At 36.1% G+C, this 15335-nt stretch overlaps 1 protein-coding gene across 1 annotated transcript in view; it reads left to right on the forward strand.

The window, feature by feature from the left end:
• Nucleotides 1-11966, forward strand: part of LOC135086509 (failed axon connections) — a 38909-nt gene extending 26943 nt beyond the window's left edge. Inside the window, exons 2-6 of the mRNA XM_063981235.1 lie at nucleotides 6315-6450; nucleotides 6868-7070; nucleotides 8118-8255; nucleotides 8339-8641; nucleotides 9058-11966. Of these exons, the coding sequence (XP_063837305.1) occupies nucleotides 6315-6450; nucleotides 6868-7070; nucleotides 8118-8255; nucleotides 8339-8641; nucleotides 9058-9129 (852 nt within the window). The 3' untranslated portion in view covers nucleotides 9130-11966. The remainder of the gene's footprint in view (nucleotides 1-6314; nucleotides 6451-6867; nucleotides 7071-8117; nucleotides 8256-8338; nucleotides 8642-9057) is intronic.
• Nucleotides 11967-15335: the final 3369 nt, after the last annotated feature.

The following is a 15335-nucleotide window of genomic DNA, read 5'->3' on the forward strand; positions in this document are numbered from 1 at the left end:
TATATGGGACGCAGTGTGAACCATACAACGTACGTGAGGACAATAAAGAGTAACAAGTGGCTAAATGCACAGCTTTCAAAGTTATAAAGTCCGACAAAAGTACTCCAATGCTACCTAAAGTTCACGTGTGTCTTAAATTATTTCCACATTTTAATATTAGTTTGGTATTTGTACGTGAGTGCCAAGAGGGAAACAACTCGGGCGGATAATCATTTATGCAAATAATAACACGGGTTTTAAATACTTAATAATGTTAATGCCATTGGGAATGCAACTTTATCGTGAAATGTATACATATTTACATTTACAGATAAAATATTTACGCGCCTCTGTAAAAACGCGATATTCATTTTAAAATATTTAAAACTGGCTGAGAGGAAATCTACAATTTTCAGTTTTTGATATTGGATTGGCATTATAATTATATTACGGTAATTAATTATAACATGAAACCAAAACTCAATCGCTCTATCTGCGAATTTTGTGATAAATCTGCATTAATTTTGGAGATTTATTTGGTAAATATTTTAGGTTATGTAGAACAAAATGGTGGAAATGAAATACGGCTATGTGAACTGTTATAACTCCAATTTAATGCGGTGAGCGTATATTAGGTTCACATGTGTTCTGTTAGAATGCTGTTATCTATATGAAGTTCCACATTTGTACCACTACAGCGCTAATGTCTATAAATTTATTCTAATGTGCACTTATGTACAGCTTTAAGATGTACCTAGTTCAGGTCAATTGTGTATCTTTAATTCTTTCAAATACTGAAATTTTAGACATCCGCAATAAAAATTATTAATGTCCGTTAAATCGCCTAGCCCAGGTACTAATAGTCAAGTATGAATACCTAAAGCATCAGACGGTAGTGTTCCCGGTTTAAATTCGTTTATTATGCTTGACAATTTATTCAAAGCGGAATGAGGAATACGATTTTCAATAGCCCATGTTCTTATTTTTTTTGCGAAAGGTTAAATAATTGTCCAAATCAAAATGGTATTCACTATCACTAGAACTGCAATCATCACACTCTGATATCTGTATATTTTGAAGGGAAATTTCAGGTTCAGGCATAATATTTTCCTCTGCATCATGTACAGAACCACCATGAACAACTAAAAACAGGCTTGGGGAAATGTGTAATAGAATATCACATTCATGTTCAGCTTAAAGCAAATAAGAGTAGTACTTGTGGACAAATAAACTGCTATTGATGTTAATGGACAACACATATAGTCCTTTTAACAGCCTACAGTGTACATGCGAACCATTGAAACACTTTTGTACAGATAGTAAAAAAAGGTTATTTTAATTATCACAAACAAGTCCTACTACAGCTACTAGCTGTATAACAGTCTAAAACAAGTAAACATAACAGCCTTTGGCTTAATAAATGACCACGTGTGTTCTATTAAAATGCTAGCTCTATAACATCGTACAAGTAGGCCGTTAAACAGCGGTTGCCGTATCTCTACCCTCCTATAATGCTCTTAGTCAGATGGCTGACTAAAGGATAGTTGTTAGAGTATTATAACACCAACAATCGTATAAAAGTATAACTCTACACTAGTCTACACTCCTATAAGTCCCTTAGACAGGTATAGGTGTAATTAATTGCAATAATACAGCTTATACATCACGAGTGAACTGTACTAATGCTTTAAGTACACATTGGAACTAAATGTGAACTCTTAAATGGAGTAAAATGTTACTTGGGAATAGTGTTAAAAATCTAGATTTATTATAGATTCAGTAAAATAATAATATTTTATGTAATAATATCGAATAAATGTAATTTTAAATATAATTCCATATTTTACTAAATCAATATCAACTAAACACACTCTAAGTCAAGTGTAAAGTGGTGTAGTAGAAACTAATCGAGTATAGTTTGGATATGACTTTTTTTACTAAGCTCTTCCAAACTATACACGATCAGTACGCAAAATTCGTGTATAGTTTGGAGTCACAGATTTACAAACGGGCACTACAAAATATACACGAGCAGTTTCCTATGGGTGCGTTCTGGCCATGTATAGAACGGAAAGACGCAAATTAAGCGGCGTCTCGAATAAACAGTGCCAGCCCGTAACTTAAAGTCAACACCTGTTTACCCCAGTCTTCTCGAAGCTTAATGTGACTGAAATCATTATACAACCCGACTTCAAGACCATAAATCCCGTTGGGTGGCGATTATTGCGTAACAATTTGTTAACAAGGGATGTTACATTGACCGGTGTCGGGGTGGCGGGCGCCGCGGCGCGGTGCGGGGGCGCAGCGCCGGCCGCTGAACCTCGCCAGTCGAAATCAATACAGCTGCTGTCCCCGCCCGGTGCGGCGGCGAGCGCTGTCTGGAGCCGTCGCCATGGATACCGGCCACAGAATCCCAACCGCCGCGACGCGCCCCTCCAAGCTTCCCACCCCCCCCTGCACCCATGTCACCCTATGCCCGCTACTCGCGTGCGTCATAGTAGTCGCTCTTTGTGATATGCCAATTTATGGGTCTTTTTGAGTTATCTCATTTCTCATTGAATCTACATTTACCTCCACTGAAGAAATTTTGATTAGCGTTAGCTTACTTTTTTTAGCAAAATATACCTACTTGAAAGGAGTTTGAAATGGGGGATTGCTCATCATTATTCAAGCTAGCGATATGATGGTAATTAGATTTTACGACCGCGTTTATTGTCTTATCTGTAGGTTATAGAATTTTTGTGACCCACCGAAAACCACGCGAAAACCGCGGACAAGTTATAAATAAATAGAAAGTTGGTCTTTCTCTACACGCGTAGATTTGGACATAACCCTCGGGAATTGCGAGTCTTGGAGACAAAAGTACCCGGTGACCTTCAGCAAGCAACTTGCTTACCATTATTTTTTTTTGGAATCGATTCAGTAGGTCCAGTGAGGATCTCTATAACTCCCTTACAGACATTAACAATACAGGATGTCCCTATAAGTTAGGATCAAATAAAAAGTATTGATTCTCACTATGCAAATGCAATTACTTTCCTATGGGAACAACAATATCTAAATTCTCAAGAAATAACCACATATTATTTGACAAATTAATTACTGAAGATTTTTTTGGAAGATTAGAACTTTCTTTTTCCTGATCCATACTTATCTTTACAGGGATCCCTGTATAATTTTTAGTAAAAAATCTTAAACACATATTTTATAAACAAACAATTTACTCTAGTTTATTGTAATAAGTTCCTGTGCAAATAAATGAATTTGAATTTGAAGTAATTAATTATAAATATAATACAAGTTGGCGTCATGAGACGGGGTTACTGCACTAATTTATCAATTGTGAGGAAAGAGGAAAATGATTCTTTCATAAATGACGATCTCAACGTCGCCCTTTGTTCATTCATTCCGTTCCTGGAAGACTAAAAGCGTAATATTAGGTATAACAATCGGAACACAATATGTATTTATGTAATCATCCAGTAAACAAGTGGTACTTAAATCAGTCCTAATGCGTGGATTACGTTGAAAAGGCGTTACGCTTGAAAGCTTACGCACAATAACAATATAGCAACGATATACGATATCTTTCATGTTTGTGGTTAAACAATATATGTGCTATAAGTTTATGAAATATTACTGCAATTGTATTATTTGTATTTTGGTCCTCGATTGTATTCTTAGTTTTGAACTTTCAGATAAGTAGTTCAAACTTGTCTGTAGTTTAATTGGGGGCTAAATTGATAAACGGATCGGATGTAAGTTCTGAGGGTAATAAGTAAGGAGTAGCGCGGAATATTTAATATTTTAACAGTTGATCGAAGAAAGTAATTTCCAATTGGCGTCCTTGGTCGCTAGTAAGCGAACGATTCACCCTTCGTACCTATAGCGCCTTAGCAACTGTAAGTGCTGATGACCTTGGTAGGGGGTAGCTTTCAGACTACTTTAACTACACTCGTGAGCAAAAGTATGAAATCACTTACATAAAATTGTTTCCACGCGATCTTGTGTACTAACGAATTTGTTAGTAACAAAAAAAGTGGCACCCTTTTAAAGATTAAACTTTTAACTTTAAATTGATACCAAATTCATTTAAATCACACCAGTATTTAAAAAGATAACCCGGCTGATGTGAAGAAGTAATGAAATGTATAAAATGTTTGTACGTCGCGAGTTGCGGCCTATTTACCCCCTATAAAAGCACGTGTTTTCGGATTTTTGCTTTCACACGTTGATCCATACACATATCCGCTTCTTTTGACACTTTACCTGGGATTCTACACCTACAGAAGCAACACAAATCGTTGCACTATTGCAAGAAGGGCTCAGCCAGAGGGCTGTCGCACGTCAGCTCCATATAAGCCAGTCCTGGGTTTCGAAAGTTTAAGACGCTTTCGGGAGACTAGTGGCTTTATTCATTTAATATTTTAAACTTGAATACCCGAGACCAAGTTCTGAACAGCGCCGGTGCACATCGCAGAGGGATGATCGTTTTTTCATATCAACCTCTCTGTCTGTCTGTTGCCGTCACACGGTATTTAAAACCATCTGACGTCGTTGGTAGAGTGATGGCCTTACACATTTTTATGCGTGTAAAAACTTGTGTGATTGATTTACGTGCCTATCCGTAAGTATTTACTTACATAATTATCAGGATGACATATTAGATGTACATTTTGAAAAGGAATTCCTTAGGCAATTAATGTCGGACGATATTGGTAGAGATTTCACAATTAATGTTTTTATTACAGTTAGGTATTGATAAATAATTGTTTTAGCTGACAATTGTTATGTTAACAAGATGCAACTGCGTTATGAAGTCATCGTTCTCTCGTAATTCAGCGAGCCGAGGGTCGTCGACAGTATCGTTCGTTCGTTTCAGCCAAATTATGAGTCTACTACTACTACTATCTATACTCAAATTCAATTTTCAGACCTCAACTATTATAGTAACGGGTATATCGGGTTCACATATCAATTAATTGTCTTATCCGTCTTGGTTGCACGGTAATTAAATAGCACAGTCCTCTTTGCCTGTACCTCTTGTACCTTTCCGTTACCTTTTACTTTTCCGAAGGGCGTTTCCAGGTTCATAGTTTCGCATTCATTTTGGTTCTGTCACGGAAACGATGGTGGTACCTACGGCGCCGGGATGTAGATCAGAAGCGAGAGAAACGGTTGATTTGCTGAAGCTAAGGGAAGTTTGACCTTGACCGCTTTTAGTCCTCTACTTTTAGGCTCAGTTTGTCTATCTAGGCCTCTAGGCCATTATGAGGTCGGTGTCTCCAGGCCCCTCTTTCCCACTGGACGCTTTGGGTACGTGCCCAGGGCCTCCAAATCGGTAAATTCCCTCTTTTAGAGCAGGGCCTTCAGTAGGTTAGACGGCCCTGCCTTTGCTGGTCCCGATCACGGTGACAGCGATTGTGACTTTAGTTTCTGTGACTGCCAAGGTGTCAAGTCTTCCATCTCATTAGTTATTGTCTAACGCAACTTTCTTAAGGCACGGATTCGGTATATCGTGTAATCTTTGATTTGGGCATATAGAAAGAAAGAAATAAAGAATAAGTATTTATTCGATGCAAGTATAATAATCATATGCAATTTAAATTGCTTGTATTGCAGATAGTTACACAATTTAATATAAAAATAAAAAATATATATCTTATAAAGGTCCTAATTAACTTTCCACTAAGCTTTTACTGCATAAAAGGCTAAAATGAACGATAAAATTATAAATTACACTTATGAAGTATAATAACTTTTACTTACCATATTACTCTTTTAATAGAAAATGCAAAATTATTGAGTCATTGTAATTTTTTAAAGCGGCTTTTTCCCGTAACTGTGCCGTACCTACGCGAGATTTTCTCTAATAACAAAATCATAAAGATAAAAATGTTTGATGAAATAAAGTATAGGTACTGTTGTACATATATTATTTAGAAAATAACAATAAAGAAAACAAAAAATGGCGAAAGTAAGCGAGGGGATATTATCAGAATTAGTATATTGAAGGAAAACTCGGGTTTGTTGATTGTTAACTAAGCCGGAACACAGTTAACTTTTTCTTTTATTATTAAGGTAATAATCTATTTTCAGTGCTTCGTAATGATTTGATTGATAGATTAAGTATCAATCTTAGTATTGTTATAAAACAAATATAACAAGCGTGAACGAAGTGAATTGAAACGATTCATGTAGGTAACGTCAGTTTTCAGCAAGATGTTTTTTTTTTCAATATTAATAATAAATGTGATCATATTCGATCTTTCCATAAAAAGTAATATTCATTACTATTTACAGTAGAGTTAATGCACGAATTCTTTTGCTTTCAGAATGTACTGCACATGGCCAAGTTCCGGTCCAAAAAAGGCCAGCTGCCTTTCGTGGAGCTCAATGGTGAAGAAATAGCTGACAGCACTTTCATCATCAAAGAGCTCTCTGAGAAATACAACAAGGATCTCGACGCTGGTAAGGCTTTATATTAGTACTTGAGCTATTTGTGCTAATGTAGTGTGGGGTCTAGCAGCAGCAGAAATTTGTTATATTGTACGGCCTGTGCAGCCTTCTTTTTATCATGTAATTATATCTGGTGCGCTGTAAACTAGGCGTAATTAGAATTTCATTCAAGAGTAGGTACACATGTATAAGCTTGCTTATAAATTGAACACAGTCAGATCACAGACGCTGATCTTGTTCTGGTGTTACCTGATACAGATAGTACCTATAGGTTTTATGTATTGTGATGCGAGTTTTGTGCGTCACACATGTCCTGGAAACAGCCCGATGACCTGATTTTTAAAAATATGAGGTTGCCGCGCATGTGCACTTGCAGCTGCCCGCTAAACTAGGCCTGACCAGATGACCCAATTGCCTATTACATTGTAGCACTGACAGCGGAGCAACGAGTGGTCGCGCACGCGATGATCTCCATGATCGAGAACCACCTGTCGTGGGTGATCCTGTGGTGGCGCGCCAAGTACCCGGACAGCGTCATCAAAGGCTACCAGGTCAACCTGCAGAGCGCCCTCAACACCCGCCTGCCCAACCCCATTCTGAACTTCTGCTACAAGTTCACATCTGGGCGCAAGGTCAGTTATTTTTAGCTTACTCTTGAAACTTTCTCGCTTTCAAAGCATTTTTATAACTCAAAGTAACTTTACTGACTTATTACTTAACAGTGAATACCTACACAGTTATTATTCAATCGCCTTAGTTCTCTTTAAAGTATGTTATGTTTGAGTAATAGTAGAGTTCCGACATTCTTTTATTATTCAGGCGGCTTCTGTTGCAAGCATTTATTAGATATCTGATTTTATTATTTGCTATACATTTTCAAACATACATTTATATGTATTATGTGTTTTCTTACGCAAACTATGAAGGTTGTCTTGAGGCATTATAATTTGGGCAGAGTACAGCTCTATTAAGACATTCGTCATCGTTGCATGTTATATGGTAATTTACAAGTATACATACCTGTATACTCTTGGTTTTCTCAATAAAAAAATACTTATGTGTAAATAGTCGGGGCAGTTCTAATTTCTATGTCTGATAAAAAAACTATCTGCACTCTAAACATAGTGCATGATATCAGTTTTTAGTAAAACAGTGTTAGTATATTAAAATCCTGAAATCGTCAAAAAATCTGAGTCTGACCATTAGGAAAATTAACTACCTAAAAAATGGTAGTTAATTAAACTTAAAATGAGTAATTGCTATTTAGTATAGTGCATCATATCCTATGTATGTAGTGCGAAGTGGGTTACATAAGCCTCCATAAATCAATACAACTACGATGCGTCTCAGCAATAAATATCCAGGATTCAGGGGGCGGGGTTTGAGCTAGGTTTGTCCGGGCATCCCTGGATGCACTAGATGTGAGGTCAAAGGCCGCGAGGTGGTTGACTGGGCGCAGCGCGTGCGCCGTGCACCCTGCCGCCGCTGTGCGCCGCGCGTCTGGGCGGCTTACCTGTTGCAGCGCTGAAAACTACTTTACAGTGCACGCCGCGTCTGCCCACTAAACTTACGTAACAGTGAAACATTGAGAAAGTAACTTTCATTTGTACAACTTAAAACGTTTCAAGTTGCTTTCCTGTTTTATTTATAGACGTACTGAATACCAATTTACATTTTAGGGCATGAAGAAAGCAAAGGCCCACGGCATCGGCGTTCACAGCCAGGATGAGATCATTGAATTCGGAAAGAACGACCTCCGTGTCCTTTCCGATTATCTGTCCGACAGGCCATTCTTCTTTGGGGATGAACCCACACTGGTGCGTACACATACATTAGCCCTTTGTACAATGGTATAATAGTTAAGTTGCTAATATTTTAATGTCATTCCATCAATCAACAGCTGGACGTGGTGGCGTTCTCGAATCTCGCACAACTGCAATTCATCGACAAGGATGTGTCCCATCCGCTGCGAGATGCGATGAACGAATCGTTCCCAAACCTGGTGGGGCTCGTGTCGCGTATCAAGGAGCGCGCGTTCACCGACTGGGAGGATATCTGCGCCACGCTGGACCTCAACGCGCACCTGCCCAAGCCCGTGAAGGAGGCCAAGGAGGCCAAGGACAAGGACAAGGAGGGCAAGGAGAAGGAGGGCACCGGCCCGGCCGAGAAGCAGCCTCTCCCGGAGGAACCCGAGAAGGGCAAGGTGAGCTAATGCAGAACTTTGTTGTTTCACTTACCATAAACTTTCGTTTGTAATGATAGCTTCAATCAATTTTATAGAGCTTCTGTTATATTAGTATATTGCTCGAAAAGTAATTTTAATCTAGTCTCAAACTACGAATGTGAAGTGTGAACAATTCGACCACAATCACACTTGATGTTAGATCAATTCATTTCATCCGTCACGAATAAAGTAACAGCCTGTTAAAACGTTCATAGTATCATCATATCATTGTCATTAGTTCCACGCAGGATTTGAACAAAGATGGACATGAGTCAAATAAGTTTTCATGTTTATTGTTGTTGATTTACTTACAAAAAACTTTCTAGCTAGTGGATACATTGATAATATGGTGAATCGGAAAAATATACCTACAATTCGTGCTGTTACTTTTTCAGGGCGACGAGAAAGAGAAGGAGATGGAGAAGGAGCCGGAGGAGAAGAAGGACAAGGACGAGAAGGAGAAGTAAACGCCGTGACGAAACACGAATGAATTCAATACCGTAATTTTACCATTTCAATTTTACACTAAGAGTCAGACTCGTAATAGATTCTGTATATTGTAAGCGTGTAAATCCATTTGTCTTTCCCGTTTCTTTCAGTTGTGGACGCCCATGCGTCTTTTAACTATTATTGTTCTTTTGTTTTATTTTGACATTTATATAAATTGCTTGGTGTCGTGTCGTAAATTGTATATTTGTATCAGTAGAGTGAGGCCGGAGCAGATCGCCGGAATTCGGTTTTAAACAATCTTAACAGACAGACGATTGTATTTTATGGATTACTTTAATGCTTTTTATGATATTATTCACGTAAATGTTTGTTTTAACTTTTATTCAGAATTAATGAAGTAATATCAGATAAGTAATTTTGGTTATTAAGGTACTTACAGGATTAATGAATAGATATACATGTATTCACATAAATTAAATAGTTTTAACTAAGGATACCTTAATGTTAACATTCATATGTATTACATTGTATGGTTACGAACAGATTTCTCCGTGATTCAACATTTTAATCAATTTAATGTAATTCGTAGTTAGGGAGCGTCACATGACTAAGTGTTAGTATCATACTCGTATAGGTATTACAGTTTATGAGAATAGTACATCACTCACCGACATTTCAAAATTAATAGCGCCCAACGTAATTTTAAATGAAATTTGCTACAAAAATTTAAGTCTAGTATAAATTAGTACCAATTTGGCTGAAGTTAGTAGATTAATAGAGAAGAAAGTATTAACGCAATTGTCTAAAGCAAAGCTCGCTCACATGTAACATAGAAAGAGCTGGCGTGTGATTAGACTGTTTTGAGATTCTTGTACTTTATTGGTTTTTACAAATGAAATTTACAATTTACAATTTTTGATACACGAAAAGCCTGGAAGACTGTTTTTCAAGTTATTATGTAATTCATAGTCCATAAAATTTTGATATTGTATTAATTGTTAAGGTTAGGAAAATTGTACTCAAATTTTATATTGTCAAAATTAACATCCCCTTTAACATAATGACAGTCGCCGAGTCCAGGCGTCCGCGCACATTCCATCGTGCCGCGCTGTCCAGTGAAAATGCACACATTTTCATGAGTCTTCGTCATTCCAGCTTAAGAACTACTCATATAACTCAATTGCTGCATTTATTTTAACGCATACATGTTTTTAAATTAGTTTCGTATGGTCTGAGCACAATGTAGGTATGTTACTTTACAATACTCAAAACTAAGACTGCTTTTGTCAATATTCACGGAGATTAATTAATAGTTTCGACTGAATTAGGAGAGGCCATTTTTAAAATTAAAATAACCCTAAATTAAAATAGGGCGTTAGTCACTGAAACAGGCTTATTACTCTAATATTATGTAGATATTAATAACATAGCACACCATTTATTACATGTATCTTGATTGGACTTTGTGTTGCTAACATCTGTGAGCGTAGTGGTTTCGAACAGTGAAGAGCTTCGCGGGACCTTTGCTTGAGGGTAGGTTGTAAAGAAGTCGGTCGTTGTTCATGCGGTGATTGATAAAGGGCATTTTGGATTTAGCATGACACACATTTCGAACGATATAATATTAGCGTTATCAATCATATTATGATAATCGTAAGATATGTTAGTAGACAGACGTAGCGCTCGCGCGTTACGCTTAGGGTTAGGCAGAGGGCGAGGCCAGAGGATCGCTCGTAGTTGTAATACCAGTAATATAAAAACTAAAATAGGAAGAACTTTTATTTGACGTATGAATTTTAATTTTGATTCTAGGGGAATGGTTGACTTCGTCCCTCCCGACAACTGCTGACCATCACTGCCATTAGTCTCAGATGTAAGGAATTAAGAATAAGGAAGTAAATAGTTTAGGAAATATGGATGTTCTGTACACGGGCTCATACATAGGCGCGGAGAACTCCTGTTGCGTCGTTCGTGCTACAGATACTGACCGCTATGAATAATAACGTACCTATATAGTGCACATTACAATAGTTTTTGTATCATCGCTATTAGATTCAGGAGGCCAGCATCAGACCGCTATCTTGTACTCGAGCCTGTTTCAGTGCATTGCGACATCGCACTCATTGCCGGGAACCATTCTCATGAAAGTGTTGTCATCACGCGAGCTTCTGACGTATTCAATGGAAATGGTCGTCATCCAGGATGTTGCTGAATACGGAAAATAACAGTCGCAGGCCATTACTTAGGGCTAGTTAAGGTTCAGACTAGACTTACAAGAACAAGACACTACACCAACTCATACATAACCGACCGCCACCTAATTGGGGCCAAGAAAGCTACACTGATGGGCCTGTTACGTTTTTATTGTGAATTGGTTCTGTATTTTATACCGTTTATGTTAATTGATTATATTCATCCATATTTAATTTTATTGTTCTTTATTTTCTCACCCTATGATTATTTTTTACGTAACATGACATTAAATTCCATCTTGATGTGTTGTTGTAAGTTAGCACTATATATTATACAAATTAATCATAAATACTGCTAATGTTAATTGTAAGAATTTCAAGTATGTTCATATTATTAGTGACGTAGAAAACGATTTTAAGGAAACGATCTGTTATGTTCTCATTTAAAAATAGTATGATATTCCATTCCATAATTCATAATAGTAATTGTGGTTTTCAATTATTGTGTCAATGATATTTAAAAATAAGTAATATTCATCTAGATATTAAATGTAAGCCATTATTGTACCGATTAAACATAAAACTGAGCTTTCTGGACACATTGTTCTCGTAAGGATATCAGTGTAATATTCTGTCGCCATTAAAGTATGTATCAACAATAATATTAGAGACTGAGACGTACTTCGACTTGGTTTTCAAAATGAAACCGACTCGGAGTCCCGATCAGGATGGTTTTATTTTCCGTCTCCCCTTCCCTTCTTAATAAGATGCTGACACGTCAAACCTACCTATACGATCGAGTCGAGGGACAGGGACAAGGCACTAATAATATCTAGGTTCCTGCTATGTCTCGTGGGAACACTTGTCTCCAGTGGGTCTAGCTAGACAAAAGTGCACTTTATAATCGCAAACCAGTCGTAAAGTGGTCGAAAGGACTTTTTGTATGTATGGAGTTTTGATGGATTCGGTTTTCGATTCGATCAAAAAGTGCAACTTTTCTACGGGGGCTGAAATGTCAACATCAGGAGACTTCGGTAAAAGCCTCTTTCACTTGTACACCAGCATGTAGTGTGCAATGTAGTGATACAAACGCGCGCATGTAGCGTTACAAAAAGGGCTTGTAGCGTTACAAACGCGCATGTAGCATTACAAAAGCGCGCATGTAGTGTTAAAAACGCGCGCACGTAGCAATAAAAAATGCTTTGGGAAAAAGATGTGCTCAGTACAGATTATTGATTACCTAGCTTTCAAATGAGACTGAAGAACTTGTAGAGAAAAACAAATCGCAAAAGATTAAGTTTTCGTTTGATGAGGGGTAAAAAAAGTTAAATTTTTTAGGCTTTTATCTTCCACCAACCAACTTACCTAAAATTCCATAAAAAAAGTTCAGGCTCTTATTTAAACCATTTGGTGAGAAATTAATGTGATCCTAATCCTGATCTAAATAATAAATGGTTATTTATAAGACTTTTTTTTGCCTTTGAATCAATAAAAATTGTGGAAGGAAAAAATAAGACATATTTCACAAACAGCGACATCTAACTACTAGTTTCATGAACATCACGTTCGACTCGTTCTTTGCGAGACTAGCTAGTAGGTAGCTACCAAACTTACATGTTGGATTCAGATTGTGACTGTACCTACTCGTAGCTCGTAGGTAAGAATTGATTTATGGACACATTTCAGGCTTTTTACAGTCATCTTTTTTTTTGTAACTTAACAAAGAGAGATGCTAATGAATACCTAGTTTACATCATAATTATTTTTATGCGATAAATTATTTATGAATTAAGTTCTCCACCACCACAACGACCTCTGTACGCCGTGAATGGTAATACTAACGAAATGGCCTAATCGTGTCTCGTCCACACATAGGTAATAGAGGGCAGGGCCCCAAGTCTGCTATTTTTAATTAAATGACAAGCTATTGTTATTCAATTGATATTCAATTACGATTCCATTACGATTGAGACAAATTTGGTATTCTGCTAAAACTTGTTTACAATATCAATGAAGTCGTAATGTAATTGTAATGGGATCGTAATTGAATAGATAACGGTGTTGCCATTAAAATCCTTTCAAAATCTACCAAGGGACAAAATGAGTGAATGAACTATTTTATTGTTTTAAATATACGTTTTTTTATTTTCTGTGATTCTATTACAAAGTAAACTAATGAAAATGAAGCGGTTTGTCGATAAAAATTGATCTAGAGTCATTTAAAACCATTTATTTCCAACACAATGGCTGTAATTACATGGGACAAAGTCAATAATTAAAAAAGCATCTGTCAACTGACATGTCAAATATGTCAATGTTATGAAAATCATCAAATTTATTTAGGCCAATTTCAATTTTGATTTGAATTTAATGATATTTTGAATGAAAATCACAATTTTAAACCAGTAGGTATAAGCACAATTACTTTTTTATGTCTGAAGTAATCTGTAAAAGTGTATAAGTGTGTATTCAACAATCTATTATGTTGATTTTAATGTGTAATGCTTCACACGCAGGATGTGATGTTCAGAATCACATAAATCTTAATTAAATCAAGGCAAAAACAACCACTTGATACAAATATTACATTTAATAACAATAGTATAAAATTCGTCTAATAAAATCACATGTAACACCTATAATATGTACCTACCTACTTAGTACTTACACTTTACTAATAGGGAAGCAATAAGCTTATTGAGTATTAAGAATAGAAATAGATTCAAATATTAATTGGATACCACACATAGATTGCTATTATACTGACTCTGAAAATTCACAAGGAGTTCAAAAACTATACGGATCTAATAACTGCTACCAGTGTCTACTATGCCTGCTTATGCTAATGCTTGGCTAAACTATGGGATAATTCTTTGGAGTAACAGTACCTACAGAAGTTAATCAATTTTATATTACAAAAAAGATGCAATAGAATTTGTTAACATCACAGATATATGGACAGTCGCAGATCTCATTTCATGAGACTTAATATTCTGACAGTTGTCTCAATGTAGCCTAATGTAGGAATGTTAGTGTAAATTTGTTAGAAAAAATCTTCATTGAATAAGCTCAAGAAAATGATTTGTATTCTCAAGAAAGAAAGTCAAAGTCAAAATTTCTTTATTTGTTTAGAATTAAACTACCCGAAAGAAAGAGAGAAAGAACTAATTAATAGTACTTACAAATCGTCAAATATTTTTCTCTTGAGGAGCCTCTACATGTCTCATAATCTTTTTACCCTACCAGCGCTTCAAGATCAACATTTGGCAAGTTCTGAGAAGAAGTGCTGCAACAAACTCAGTCACCACTGTCTGCCAGTTAATATAAATAAATAGAAATAGCAATAGTAGGTACATTTGATTCAGGAGCAGTTCGCACTGAATTTACCATGCATTCTTGTATGGTGTATCTTATAAGAATGCATATACAAAATTGATTGGTAGGTATATTAAACAAGGTAGTGACATGATAGTGTCTAGACTTACAGATTAATATACTTAAATACTAGTAGAAATTACTAGCATACATAAATTTTAATAAACCTAAGACAGCGATAGGATAGCCAAACCTTTTACAAAATTACATCTGGTACGCTCAGGCACATATCACCATGTCAATTTAAAAGTGTTCATTAAGATACTGAAAGAAACAAAAAGAAAAAACAAATATTAAAGAAGATAATTAATATTTTGTTAGAAAATTAAAAGAATGACTTTTAAATAAATATTTTTATTATACCTATTAAATAATTTTATGATCTCAATAATTTTAAAAGATAATTAGCAATTGTATTCAAATAATTAAGATAAAGTGTAGCTACCTATGATAATAAATTAATTATTTAGATGTTGTGATACCCTTACATGGCTCATGTTTCCGGGATTGTATTGTATTTAAGACCTAATTTTATGTACCAACCAACATGATGCAATAAAACATTATGACTATGACTTTATAAGACACATAATTATACATAAGGGGGAAGCCTATGTTCAACATTGGATGACTGAAATGATGATGATGAAGTCATA

Source organism: Ostrinia nubilalis, chromosome Z (assembly GCF_963855985.1).
Source record: "Ostrinia nubilalis chromosome Z, ilOstNubi1.1, whole genome shotgun sequence".
Lineage (NCBI taxonomy): Eukaryota > Metazoa > Arthropoda > Insecta > Lepidoptera > Crambidae > Ostrinia > Ostrinia nubilalis.